Here is a 14,466-nt window from a genome sequence, read left to right as displayed (position 1 = left end):
CAGCTTGTAACTGTTGAGGTGATACATTTACCCTGGTTCACATTGTAAAGCTAATATTTTGTTGGATAACATGTTTGTATCATTTATTTTTTATTTTTAACAGAATGGAAGTGGATAACACGGCAGATTTGGTAGGAGAGGGACGTGCATCTAAGCGACAGCATGTGGAGTCAGATGATGAATGCCCAGAAATGAAGAAAAGTTCAGGTGAGATAATTCATGTTCTGCTCTTGAGTGTGTCAGATTTTCAGTAATGTTACAATAAGTATGCAGTATATATATTTGGTATTGTTTTAACCTATCTCCATTAAAACAATATAACAACAGAAGATCTGGGATAGAGTAACAACTATATAAAATTGAGGGATTGCTTCTTGGTTGAGGGGTGTATTATTTTTTCCTCCTTTTTTCCCCCCCTACATCTGACAAAATGTCTTTCCGCCGTCCACCTAACCTTTGTAACCTCTTGGTTCATCCCTATGAAATCCCCAAACCACCTTCCCTACCCTCTGGCTCCTACCCTTGTAACCGTCCCCGGTTTAAAACCTGTCCTATGCACCCTTCCACCACCACCACCTACTCCAGTCCTGTAACCCGGAAGGTGTACACGATCAAAGGCAGAGCCACGTGTGAAACCACACACGTGATTTACCAACTGACCTGCCTACACTGTGACGCTTTCTATGTGGGAATGACCAGCAACAAACTGTCCATTCGCATGAATGGACACAGTTGGACAGTGTTTGTTGGTAATGAGGATCACCCTGTGGCTAAACATACCTTGGTGCACGGCCAGCACATCTTGGCACAGTGTTACACCGTCCGGGTTATCTGGATACTTCCCACCAACACCAGCCTATCCGAACTTCGGAGATGGGAACTTGCCCTTCAATATATCCTCTCTTCTTGTTATCCACCGGCCCTCAATCTTCGATAATTTCAAGTTGCCGCCGCTCATACCTCACCTGTCATTCAACATCATCTTTGCCTCTGCCCTTCTGCCTCAACTGACATCTCTGCCCGAACTCTTTGCCTTTACAAATGTCTGCTTCTGTCTGTGTATGTATTGACAGAACTGTTCCAGGCAGGGTTCAATTTGGATAGTGTCTTGGGGAGTTGGATCATTAGGAGAGGGATCAGGATTATTTTTCTTTGTGGCAAAGTGATATTTCCAGCAGAGACTATGAGTGTAGGACAGCAAATCTTTGACAAGGGCAGTTTGGTTGAACCTAGGAGTGGGGCTGAAGGTGAGGCCTTTGGATAGGACAGAGGTTTCGGATTGGGAGAGAGGTTTGGAGGAAAGGTTAACTACTTAATTGGGGTGTTGTGGTTCCAGATTGTGTTGACTAGAATTTTGAGGTGTTGGGGGGAGTGGAGCTGCAAGTGGGAGATTGAGTAGATGGGAGAGACTGGGTCTGTGTGCAATGAGAGGAGGTTGAGGTTTGTTGGAAAGGTTGTGGCGGGTGAGTGAGTTGCCTTTCCGGAGGTGGGAAACCAGGAGATTGGATAGTTTTTTGAGGTGGAGGGTGGCATGCTGTTCTAATTTGCGGTTGGCCTGTAGGAGGATGCTATGAACAGCCAGTGTGGATGTGGGAGAGGAAAGATTGAGGACTTTGATTTGGGATAGGAGTTGACGGGTGTGTTCATTGGCCGAGTCGATGTATAGGTGAAGGATTAGGCGGGTGAGGGCTATGGATTGTGCTGTTTGGAACTGGTATAAGGACTGATGGAAAGAAGGATTGCAGCCAGAGATGGGAATTTTAAGTGTGAGGCCTTTGGGGGTAATGCCAAAGTCAGACAAGCCTGAGTAACTAAAATATGGGAGCGTAATCTGGCTAGGGTGAAGGCATGTTTGTGGAGGGAATGTAAATAAAATTTAATGGGGTCGTTGTAGGGATGTTGTGAGGTTGACATGGTATTAGAAGGTGGAAAGGGTAATATGAGGTTAAAGTGAAAATAAATAGAAATATATATAGGGAGAGATAAAGGTGTGAAAAAAGTCGAAAAGCTGTTGGTTTGAGATGAGCTTGTGCTGAACTTAGGTTGGTCAACAACAATGGGTGCAAAGGTTAGGTAGTTGTGTTGTCTCCAAAACACGTTGAAGGGTGGGGAAATTCAGGAAAATTTCGAAAAAAAAATTTTTTTTGAAACAAAATTTTTCGAAAAAAAATCACGAAGAAAATTTCCAAAAAATGCGTGTAACTGTATTCAAAGGACTGGTTATGTACTGGCAGGTTATGAAAATGAGGCTAACAATTGTTTGATGAAATAATAATGTTTCAATCTGTGGGAAGCTGCTAAAAAATGATCGGTTATGTGGGAAAAACGGGAATGGAAATAAAACGAAAGTTGTTGGAAATAGCTGAGATGGTTGTTTAATGGGTGAAAGGAACTGAAGCTGTGAAATACACTCCTGGAAATTGAAATAAGAACACCGTGAATTCATTGTCCCAGGAAGGGGAAACTTTATTGACACATTCCTGGGGTCAGATACATCACATGATCACACTGACAGAACCACAGGCACATAGACACAGGCAACAGAGCATGCACAATTTCGGCACTAGTACAGTGTATATCCACCTTTCGCAGCAATGCAGGCTGCTATTCTCCCATGGAGATGATCGTAGAGATGCTGGATGTAGTCCTGTGGAACGGCTTGCCATGCCATTTCCACCTGGCGCCTCAGATGGACCAGCGTTCGTGCTGGACGTGCAGACCGCGTGAGACGACGCTTCATCCAGTCCCAAACATGCTCAGTGGGGTACAGATCCGGAGATCTTGCTCGCCAGGGTAGTTGACTTACACCTTCTAGAGCACGTTGGGTGGTACGGGATACATGCGGACGTGCATTGTCCTGTTGGAACAGCGAGTTCCCTTGCCGGTCTAGGAATGGTGGAACGATGGGTTCGATGACGGTTTGGATGTACCGTGCACTATTCAGTGTCCCCTCGACGATCACCAGAGGTGTACGGCCAGTGTAGGAGATCGCTCCCAACACCGTGATGCCGGGTGTTGGCCCTGTGTGCCTCGGTCGTATGCAGTCCTGATTGTGGCGCTCACCTGCACGGCGCCAAACACGCATACGACCATCATTGGCACCAAGGCAGAAGCGACTCTCATCGCTGAAGACAACACGTCTCCATTCGTCCCTCCATTCACGCCTGTCGCGACACCACTGGAGGCGGGCTGCACGATGTTGGGCGGTGAGCGGAAGACGGCCTAACGGTGTGCGGGACCGTAGCCCAGCTTCATGGAGACGGTTGCGAATGGTCCTCGCCGATACCCCAGGAGCAACAGTGTCCCTAATTTGCTGGGAAGTGGCGGTGCGGTCCCCTACGGCACTGCGTAGGATCCTACGGTCTTGGCTTGCATCCGTGCGTCGCTGCGGCCCGGTCCCAGGTCGACAGGCACGTGCACCTTCCGCCGACCACTGGCGACAACATCGATGTACTGTGGAGACCTCACGCCCCACGTGTTGAGCAATTCAGCGGTAGGTCCACCCGGCCTCCCGCATGCCCACTATATGCCCTCGTTCAAAGTCTGTCAACTGCACATACGGTTCACGTCCACGCTGTCGCGGCATGCTACCAGTGTTAAAGACTGCGATGGAGCTCCGTATGCCACGGAAACTGGCTGACACTGACGGCGGCGGTGCACAAATGCTGCGCAGCTAGCGCCATTCGACGGCCAACACCGCGGTTCCTGGTGTGTCCGCTGTGCCGTGCGTGTGATCATTGCTTGTACAGCCCTCTCGCAGTGTCCGGAGCAAAGTATGGTGGGTCTGACACACCGGTGTCAATGTGTTCTTTTTTCCATTTCCAGGAGTGTAGTATTCACGAGTTTACATGAAATGTTTGTAAACTTGGAACAGTGGATTTTATAGCAGCGGTTATGTTGAACGTGTTAAAAATTTTTAGGTTATGGTTTGGAAGTAAATTACGTATTATTGAGTATAATTAGGCAGGATAAAATGTATGGTAGATTACGGAGAAAGGGAAGATGAATACAAAGTGAAACTACTTGTACAAACAAAAAGAGAAAGTAAGATGATAGGAAAGATTTTGAAATGCAACAGAGGCAATAACAAACGTAATTGTTGGGTTCAAATTAATGATGTAAATAAAATAGAAAGAAACTTCCACATGGGAAAAATATATTAAAAACAAAGATTCCAAGACTTACCAAGCGGGAAAGCGCCGGTAGACAGGCACAATAAATAAAACACACAAACACACACACAGAATTTATAGCTTTCGCAACCGACGGTTGCTTCTTCAGGAAAGAGGGAAGGAGAGGGAAAGACGAAAGGATGTGGGTTTTAAGGGATAGGGTAAGGAGTCATTCCACTCCCGGGATGATTGGACAGACATTTCAGCTCTGCCTTCTCCTCCCGAGTATGAATTAATGTTCTTTAATCACTGCACCATTTCACATTGTTTATTAGCACGGAAAAAGCCTTTGAGTGATGTGAGAAGTAGATCAAGATGTAGAAACTAAATAGATGGTGAGAAGTTGACGTACTTACTATTTGTCTGCTGAGGTGCAGACCCCAGGCCTGCAATGATAAAGTGTGACAATGAAATGAACTTTCAGATCAAACATGGATGTTAGGGATGTGCTGTATACAAATGTGGATTACCATACCTTTGAGTAGGATGTAATAGAGAATGGTGTCATTTATGAAAGGTGAAGATTTTGGGCCGAAGTTCCTGCTTGCAAACAGCATTTCTCTGTCAAGATGATTCTTTAACATTCATAACATAGTATTAGTTTAATCATGTTTTACTTTTCTTTATATGCAAGCAATTACACTTATGAACTAAGGTGACATTTCTTTTACCTGAAGCCTCGTGATGTTAGTGCTAATGTAGCTCCTAAACACAGAACAGTATCAGTTTCAAAGATCTCATCGAAATCTATAACTGTTCAAATTATTTATTTATAAAATCCTGAATTGCATTGCAAGCCTTTAACACTTTCTGTGCCAGGCCTATTTTATGTACCCGTCCCTAGAAACCAGGCAATTTTGCCAATATTTAAAAAATCACTGCATCAGATCTACTTTTTGGATTGAGGTAAATTTGGTACCATTTTGAAGTTGCACATTTCTACTTTAATTCTGTGCAAAAGAAACAACATATGTGTTTTTAAGAATTTAGAAAAGTCATATGGATAAGAGAATGCAAGTGTTGTTTATTTTTAACTAATATTATGGCACTACATAACATCTTCATGTCAGTCTACAATAATTGCATACAAATTTCATACAGAATCACATTGTTTTTTAAGCAGAGTAAAACACCACACTGTTCAAATTTGTACCATGTCTCTTTGTGAGAAGCTTTGCCATTCTCTTTCTTGCTCTTGGCACTGCACATGTGACACACACGAGCAGCATATTTCTTTGTAGTTGGAGGTATGTGCTGCAAAAACTGCCTCTTTGTTAGCTGACTTACAGTTCCTTCATTCCTTTTTATGACTTCAAGTGTATCATATTCAACAAGCTGAATTGCAAGCATTGTTATGAAGTCTGTTATTGTGAGTTTCTTGTTGTGCACTGCACTGTATAGCCAAAAAGGATTTGAGACTCCCATCAGCAGCAGGTGGAAATAAAATTTTGCCACCATTTCACAGTTCGGTGCTGGAATGGGGTGTACTGCAGGCACTGGTCTGCAATATCCACTCCAATTTTATTCAGTTGGTAATGCAGTACCTGAAGTGGTTTCATTACCACAGACCCATTTTTCGTAGTATGCATACCAAATTTGTCCTGATACCTTGTAGACAATGTACACACATCCCTTTTATCCTTTCACTTCATTGCTAATACATTATCTTTATGCCAAAAAGACATTTCGCCCTTTCTTAGCTTAGTAGATACTAAATCTTTAGTTAACCCTTTCTTACATTTGTTCACAGTACCAACAGCTCCAGTACCTTTGTCAGCCAGTCGTTGGAAAAGCTCTGGGCTGTAATAAAATTGGTCTAAATACACAGTATGACCTTTATTCGGCAAGCTGCCATCAGACAACAATTGCAATACAACAGAGGACGAAGAATTGTCAACAATATGCTTACCAGCATAAACTTCATAGTTTACAACATAGCAACTACTGGCTTCAGCAACTGCATAAACCTTCAGGCCATACTTATGAGGCTCACACGACCTCGAAATGAGCATATTCCTTCATCAATAGTCAGTTTTTCTGAGGGATGATATGCCTAGATACATCGCTCCTTCAAATTCATATAATAAAGTAAAACTTTATAAAGTGGATGAAATCCATCTTCTCCTGGTTTTTCCTATTTAGAATTGTCAACAAGATGCAAGGATGATAGTAGCTGAGTAAAACACATACAACTCGTAACTTGGGGACAGAAGTTACAACTAAGAACAGGATTGATTAGTGCTCCAGTGGTCCACAATTTTTGGCTTTCTTGAAATACACATGTGGAAAGGCATACCCAAGAAAACCCTCATCTCACTTGTAGTCACTGGCTTCCAGTAACTCAAAACTGAATTAGGCTTTGCGTTATTTCCTCTTCTTTTCTTCTGGATTGCCTGTGATACAAATTTGTCTGTTTCTTGAGTTCTTTTACATCACTGTCAGTAAGGAACACTTTACTGCAATCCAGTACAGAACTTGAGTCATCAATATTCACTAGAATCTGCCTGGGTGTAATGCTGACAGACAGAAGTCAGTAGGTGTCAAATTCAGTCCAGTCAACATCTTTTGAATATGCCACAGCCGCTGAATTTGTAGTAGCACCTTCAACGTCATTTTCATCTGCATCTGAAGACAAGCTGTTGTCGATCTCGTTCTCGAAAAGGAATGTCCCATTATATGTAACTACATATATCTCTTGCAGAAAACATGTTGAGCAGAAACGTGTGTACTTCACAATTTCGAGCAGTGATATGCCGTTGAAAATTTGGGAATACGTACCTTCAAACACACCATTGTATTCAGAACTGTCAGAATCATTCTCTACATTATCCAGAGTGCCGCTATCATTAATCAAATCCACGATTTCTGCATCTGATGAACTCTGCCGAGACATGATTACAAATATGAAACAACACGACAATGTAAGGAAGACTGAGAACACAAAAAATAAGTTTTAACATCAATTACGGCACTGTAAACAACACTGCTGTGCCATCTATGGACGCATTGTGTTACTAAACATCTGTAAAACGTATAACACTGGCCAAACCTGTAAAAATAACGTTGCAGTGTTTTGCATTAAATTAAATGTAGCAGCCCGTAAATTTTATGGGTCTGGTGATTTTTGAGCAATCATAGGCCCGTAAATTTTACAGGCCTTGGTGTGTTAACCATTTTCAGTTGGAACACTGCAGAAATGCGAAAACAGTGTGTGCATATAGAACAGTGTTGATACTCCTTGCTCTGTGTGTGTATAGAATTGTATGTGCATTCTGTTTTTGCAGTTTTACTTTGTTCTTCTTAAAAATGGCTGGTGGCTGACTTGGAGTTGTGGGTTTCATTAGTAAAAAATTTTGAGAGCCATAGATGATGATAAACTATCTAAAAAATGTGTTATACCACTTTAAATCCCACTAAAAAATATTAATATTAACTGCGCAGCTGCTCTTTTCATATCTCCTTTTTAATGTACATGATTTGCTGTGGGGCTTTGTAACCACCTTCTCCAGAAATCAAGCTGTTGAAGTCCACATATTGTTAGATGCTCCCTGCTCTTTAGTCACAGGGCGTGCATAACATGCATATTGGTAAAGAATGTTTGTCTATTACGTGTGTGGGGTACTTCTGGATTGTAGTTTTCATTTGATACCTGTAGTCTAGAATACACACACATTTAAAGTGGGAGGCAGGGAGAAAAAGTCTTGTAACATTATACTAAATTTGTTTTGTGAAAATTATCTCAAACAGTTGATGAGACAGCCCATTTGTGAGGGAAGTATCTGATCTGCTGCCAGAAAACAAACCTGAATAAGTTAATTTAATTAATCTAGAGATAAAAATCAGTGACCTCAAAGCTAGTACTACATCTTGATCATTGTTGTTGAATGAATAGCTAAATAAGAAGATATTTCTGCCTTAAGTGTGCAGCCTTGTGATATAATTCCTGTTACTTTCTGTCTTTCATGCTTAGGAGAAAAATGGATCAACTGCTTATAGCTGCCTGACTCCTAAAGAAGAGAAATAACTTGGATCATAACCTAAATTTATGTAATATTTTTATTAGATTTCAGTAGCACACAACATAGTTCTGACATCACCTTAAATGTCACTCTTAATTTTCTGAAATATGTGATATCATTCACTTTTGTTGATATCTGCAAAGGTGTGACTAAATCCTGTACACACTTCAGTTTACAGGTTTTGTGTGCACACCAAATAATACTAACATTTTTTGGTAGATAGGAGACTACACACTTCAGAGTGACATAATAGGCTTTTAGAGAACTACCTGATTTTACAGGTTCATTATACCTGATACATTTGATTTCTATCACTTTGATTGCATCATATATCAGAATGATTGCGCAGATAATGTAAGGTGTCAAAATACCTTGATACAGGCAGTCTGTTGCAAGTAAAAGGCTGTATTTTAATTTTGGATATATAAATAAAAGTCATAATTAATCATGAATTAATTAGGATGGGATTGATTTTCACGCTCAAAATTCACTTCAATGACTTATAACAGAAAATTACTGCTATATTTTAAGGAAAAAGTGGTTCTTTTATTTTTACATGTCACCCATGAACCCCTCTTCTTGCTAACCCATTACAGTCAAATAATTATAATTAGTGATACCAAACTGTTATGGCTGGCATTTTGTGAGAAAGACTTTAAAAACTGTACACATTGTTTGAAACATATTATAAAAGCAGAGATAGCTCCATGGTGGATTCCAGTGAAGCCAAATAGTTGCTCATGAAAGCGAAACAGAGCTTCTTGGTGGTTTCCAGTTAAGCCAAAATGTTACTGATAAATAGCTATGAAGAGTTGAAAGAAGTGTAATGACAGCTACTCAAAAAGCAGACATTGAATTTGAAAGTGATGTACGAGGGTCACTCCAAAAGAAATGCACACTATTTTGTTTTAAATCCCTCTTTTATTCTACATGTTTGAAAGTTTTACAGTGTGTATATACATCCTTTAGGAACAATATTTTCATTTCTCCACATAATTTCCATCCCTTTCAACTGCCTTATGCCATCTTGGATCCAGCACCTGTATACCCTCACGGTAAAATTCTGGACCAACCTGTAGGAGCCACTGTTTGGTGGCACGCACAAGGGAGTCATCATCTACAAACCTTGTTCCACGAAGACTCTTTCAGTTTCCCAAAGAGAAGATAGTCACATGGAGCCAGGTCAGGACTGTAAGGCGAGTGTTTCAGTGTTGTCCATCCGAGTTTTATGATCGCTTCCATGGTTTTTTGACTGACATATGGCCGTGTAACAGCAAAACATCCTGCTTTTGCTGATGTGGTCGAACACGACTCAGTCGAGCTTCAAGTTTCTTCAGTGTCGTCACATATGCATCAGAATTTATGGTGGTTCCACTTGGCATGATGTCCACAAGCAAGAGTCCTTTGGAATCGTAAAACGCCGTAGCCATAACTTTTCCAGCAGATGTGGCTTTGAATTTTTTTTTTTTTTTCCTTGGGTGAATTTGCATGATGCTGTTCCATTGATTGCCTCTTCGTCTCTGGTGAAAAATGATGGAGCCATGTTTCATCACCTGTCACAATTCTTCCAAGAAATTCATCTCCACCATTCTCGTACTTGTTCCAAAAGTTCGCTGCATACCGCTTTTCTTGTTTCTTTGTGAGCCACTGTCAAAATCCTAGGAACCCACCAGGCACAAACCTTTTTTAACGCCAACACTTTCAGTATTCTGCAAACACTTCCTTCCCTTATCCCAACGTAGCGTGACAATTCGTTCACTGTGATGTGTCTGTCAGCAGTCACCATTTTGTTAACTCTCTGCACATTGTCTGGAGTGTGTGCAGTACGAGGCCTGCTTCTGCGAGGACAATCCTCAATATTGCCGTGCCCACTTCCATCATGTATCCTGCTTGCCCACCAACTAACTGTACTGTAATCGACAGCAGCATCTCCATACACCTTTTTAACCTCTTATGGATGTTTCCCAGTGTCTCATTTTCTCAGCACAGGAATTCTATGACAGCACGTTGCTTCTGATGAACGTGAAGTGTAGCAGCTATCTTGAAGACATGCTATGACGGCGCCACTCATGGGAGCAGATTGAACTAAGTTTGAAAACAAGCTGGAAGGATGTATCTACACACTGTAAAACTTTCACACATGCGGAATGAAAAATGTATTTTTACAAAAATAGTGTGCATTTCTTTTGGAGTGACCCTCGTATTACATTCTACATTGTCCAGAAACGTTAAGGACTTGCGACCATATATAAATTCAGTCTACATATCAAAGTTTTCAGATCAGGTACACGTCAGGTCTAATGGCCATGGAGAGGAGGAAGAATCCTGACATATTTATTTATTGTGTTCGATCTTTCAAAATTACTTTACTGATGAACATCACTGCATTGGTCCTGCTTCTGATCGTTGTGCAGATGCAGTGGTGGGAGATATAGAAACAACTGCCTGCGTAATCAAAAAACAACAGAACTCAGTTGATAGCAGGAAAGGCCACTCAACATGATAGGTCATTCTTTACATTCCAGGTCATATTTGTGGAAGAATTTGCACTAATTTTAGTTTTTATTGTTGGAACAATGGAGTATTCCTTATAATTTGGAAAAGGCCCTTCTGGTCCCTCTGAACTAAAGATCTTTCGTACTGATGTCAATTTCTTGTAAAATTAAGGAAAATTTTATTGAGACTGAAGAACATGCACTACTTTCAGTATGGATTTCTCAAGCAGTAATTTTTGAAAACTCAACTTTCTGTATTCATCTATCATTGTTTACTGAGAAAAGAGATTGGCAGTGGTGATTATTTGCTTAAAATATTTGTAAGCTACTGCAGAAATTGGGCTATACTTTGGCATAAAAGATAGTCAGCTGATCTTGGACAAATAGTTCCAATATAATTTGGTTTGAGAAGTTACATGTTTACTGGTGCCTTCATTAAATTGCAGCTAAAGTTTGGTGCTGACAGTTAATTAAAAAAAAATGTTATTGCAGCCCAAAACAAGTGAAATGTATCTCCAGGAATAGTGTCAACATTTATATTTTTAAATGTCATCTAAACAATGTTACATTAAATATTTCTGTGTTAGAGACTCCTTATATCAAAATTACTGACGTTGTGTAATGAATTTTTCCAGTCTATTTTACTTGCTGAGTTTTATTTCTCTCGTTTTAACATTTTAGTGACGTCACTTCCAAAGACGTTAAATGGCAGTTTTAAAATGAGTGTTTTCAATATGCTGTAAGTGTGACAGTGAGCCAACATGTTTTTGTGCACATTATGAGTAGCAAAGATATTGTGAGATTCTGAAATAACAGCACAAGCAGCAGATAGCATGTGATGCAAACCGTGTCACTTGATTCATTCTTGCCTTAGGTACAAAATTGTAATGTAATATAATTTCTTACTGGAGAGTACATATTCAAGGAATGCTTCAGATTAGAGGTAACAATACTCTCTCCATTCTACAAATGAAATGCATATTGTAATAAATCATGTACATGTGCATACTTGTATAGATTAGTAATTTTCAATTGTAGTATTAGAAAGGCAAACACATTTGTGTGAAGTTATTTTTATTTTCTGTTAGGGCCATTACATTTACATACTTTTGTTTTCTACCAGTGTTATTTCATAGTTTGAAATGAATGATGCTGAAAGGATGCTTTTTCAGATGCTGAAAGAAATCTCCCAAAGAGGGCACGACACAGTGTGGAGATTGTATTTGAGTGCCCAAAATCACAGGAGGCACAAGATCTACCAGTGCCATCCTCTATGAACCGTTCAGAAGAACTTGATCTTACTGGGGGAACAGAAGAATCAATTCATTTACATTACTCACCATCTCCTGTAAGTCATGAAAAAACAAAAGTCTTCAGTTGATGTAGTACACGTTGATATAGAAATTTGTACCCATTGGCATGCTAAGATAAAGAAATGCTTGATTTGTTTTCTGTGTATAAATATAGGGTGATAAATACAATGTTCGCAGGAGAGCTTCTGTAAAGTTTGGAAGGTAGGAGACGAGGCACTGGCAGAAGTAAAGCTGTGAGTACCGGGCGTGAGTCGTGCTTCGGTAGCTCAGTTGGTAGAGCACGTGCCTGCAAAAGGCAAAGGTCCTGAGTTCGAGTCTCGGTCGGGCACACAGTTTTAATCTGCCAGGAAGTTTCATATCAGCGCACACTCCGCTGCAGAGTGAAAATCTCATTCTGGAATGCTAAGGTAGTTAGATTAGGAAACAAGACACTTGAAGTAGTAGAAGAGTTTTGCTATTTGAGCAGCAAAATAATTGATGATGGGTGAAGTAAAGAGGATATAAAATGTAGACTGGTAGGGGCAAGAAAAGCATTTCTGAAGAAGAGAAATTTGTTACCACTGAGCATAGATTTAAGGTCAGAAAGTCTTTTCTGGAAGTTTTTGAGTGTAGCCATGTATGGAAGTGAAGCATAGATGATAAACAGTTTAGACAAAACGGGACTGTAATCTTTTGAAGTGCAGCACAACTTGATCAAAAGAAGGGGTTATTTGATAAGACATATTCTGAGGCATCAAGGGATCACCAACTTAGTATTGGTGGGAAGTGCGGGGGGGGGGGGGGGGGGTAATTTTGTAATTTTGTAGATGGAGACCAAGGGGTGAACACAGTAAGCAGATTCAGAAGGGTGTAGGTTGCAGTAGTTACCCGAAGATGAAGAGCTCACACAGGGTAGAGTAGCATGGAGAGCTGCTTCAAACCATTCTTCGGACTGAAGACCACAGCAACAACATAAAAATATAAATGGACATGCAGTTGATATACGTCTTTTACACATGCAACCCTTCTCCAAAATCTAATGTTTTCCCAAGACATCTGGTCTGATACTGACTCCCTAGATAAGCACATCTACATCAACACTTAACAATGCACATTATATTGGGTGGTGCTCTACCAACTGAGCTCTACCAACAAGCACGACTCACGCTCTGTCCTCACAACTTTACTTCTGCCAGTACCTCGTCTCCTACATTCCAAAGTTAAAAGAAGCTCTCCTGCAAATCCTTGCAGAACTAGCACTCCTGAAAGAAAGGATATTGTGGAGACATGGCTTAGCCACAACCTGGGGGAAGTTTCCAGAATGAGACTTTCACTCTGCAGTGGAGAGCTTCTGTAAAGTTTGGAAGGTAGGAGATGAGGTACTGGCAGAAGTAAAGCTGTGAGGATGGGGCGTGAGTCGTGCTTGGGTAGCTCAGTTGGTAGAGCACTTGCCTGCGAAAGGCAGAGGTCCCGAGTTCGAGTCTCGGTCTGGCACACAGTTTTAATCTGCCAGGAGGTTTCATGTCAGCACACACTCCGCTGCAGAGTGAAAGTCTCATTCATGATGCAGCCTCTCTGCTTAGTGCACCTCAGGCATGCTCCATGGGATTCAGATCGGGAGAACAAACAGGTCACGCCACACATTCAGTGCCATCCATTTCGGAGAAACATCAACTGCTCTTGCTGTATGTGGTTGATCATTATTGTCCATCAATAGGAAGTCTGGGCTACACCACCTCACAACAACCGCACGAGGTCCCAAGATCTTTTCACAATACCTGACAGCAACTAAACCTTGGGATTCACCTATACACTTTCATTGAAGAGTGGTACTTGTGGTCAACATAATCCCTGCCCACAGTATTAGGAATCCTCCTTGATATCACTCTCTTTCCATAAGGTTTGTGTCCCAAAATAGTGTTCAGTGTTCCTCCAGATGTGAATTTATCGAGAATCGATACTCGTCTGTGGAAAGAACATTGGCCCACTGTTTGACTGCCCATGTGGCCTGTTGACAGTTCCACTTTAGATGTTCCCTGCTGTGAAGATGCATCAGAAGTACACTTAAAGCATGTCTCTGACAGTAAAGCTCACTGTGCCCATGCCTTCTGGACTCTGTTTGTCGTGATACAACTCGTCCAGTGGTTGCTGTGATGTCAGATGCTGTTTGTCGTGATACAACTCGTCCAGTGGTTGCTGTGATGTCAGATGCCAGGTACTGTGCAGTATTAAGGCGGTACTATTGTGCCCTTATCCAAATAACGGACCTCTCTGATATCGCATGTGGTCGGACCTGCCCTGGTCTTTGGGGTACTGTTAGTCTCTACAAATTGTTGCCACATCTGAGAAACAACATAATGATGATGTAAATAAAACAGAAAGAAACTTCCACATGGGAAAAATATATTAAAAACAAAGATTCCAAGACTTACCAAGCGGGAAAGCGCCGGCAGACAGGCACATGAACAAAACACACAAACACACACAC

At 41.2% G+C, this 14,466-nt stretch overlaps 1 protein-coding gene across 6 annotated transcripts in view; it reads left to right on the top strand.

Annotated features, from left to right (window-relative positions):
- LOC126267009 (TP53-binding protein 1-like) overlaps nt 1-14,466 on the top strand; it is a 287,951-nt gene that overhangs the window by 63,973 nt on the left and 209,512 nt on the right. For all 6 annotated transcript variants that reach the window (XM_049971777.1, XM_049971775.1, XM_049971780.1 and 3 more), the window contains 2 exons: nt 104-207; nt 11,859-12,034. In XM_049971777.1, the coding sequence (XP_049827734.1) occupies nt 104-207; nt 11,859-12,034 (280 nt within the window). The remainder of the gene's footprint in view (nt 1-103; nt 208-11,858; nt 12,035-14,466) is intronic.

This window comes from Schistocerca gregaria, chromosome 4 (genome assembly GCF_023897955.1).
Source record: "Schistocerca gregaria isolate iqSchGreg1 chromosome 4, iqSchGreg1.2, whole genome shotgun sequence".
NCBI lineage: Eukaryota > Metazoa > Arthropoda > Insecta > Orthoptera > Acrididae > Schistocerca > Schistocerca gregaria.
The sequence above is the reverse complement of the archived record's forward strand: the minus strand, read 5'-3'. Positions and strand labels throughout refer to the sequence as shown.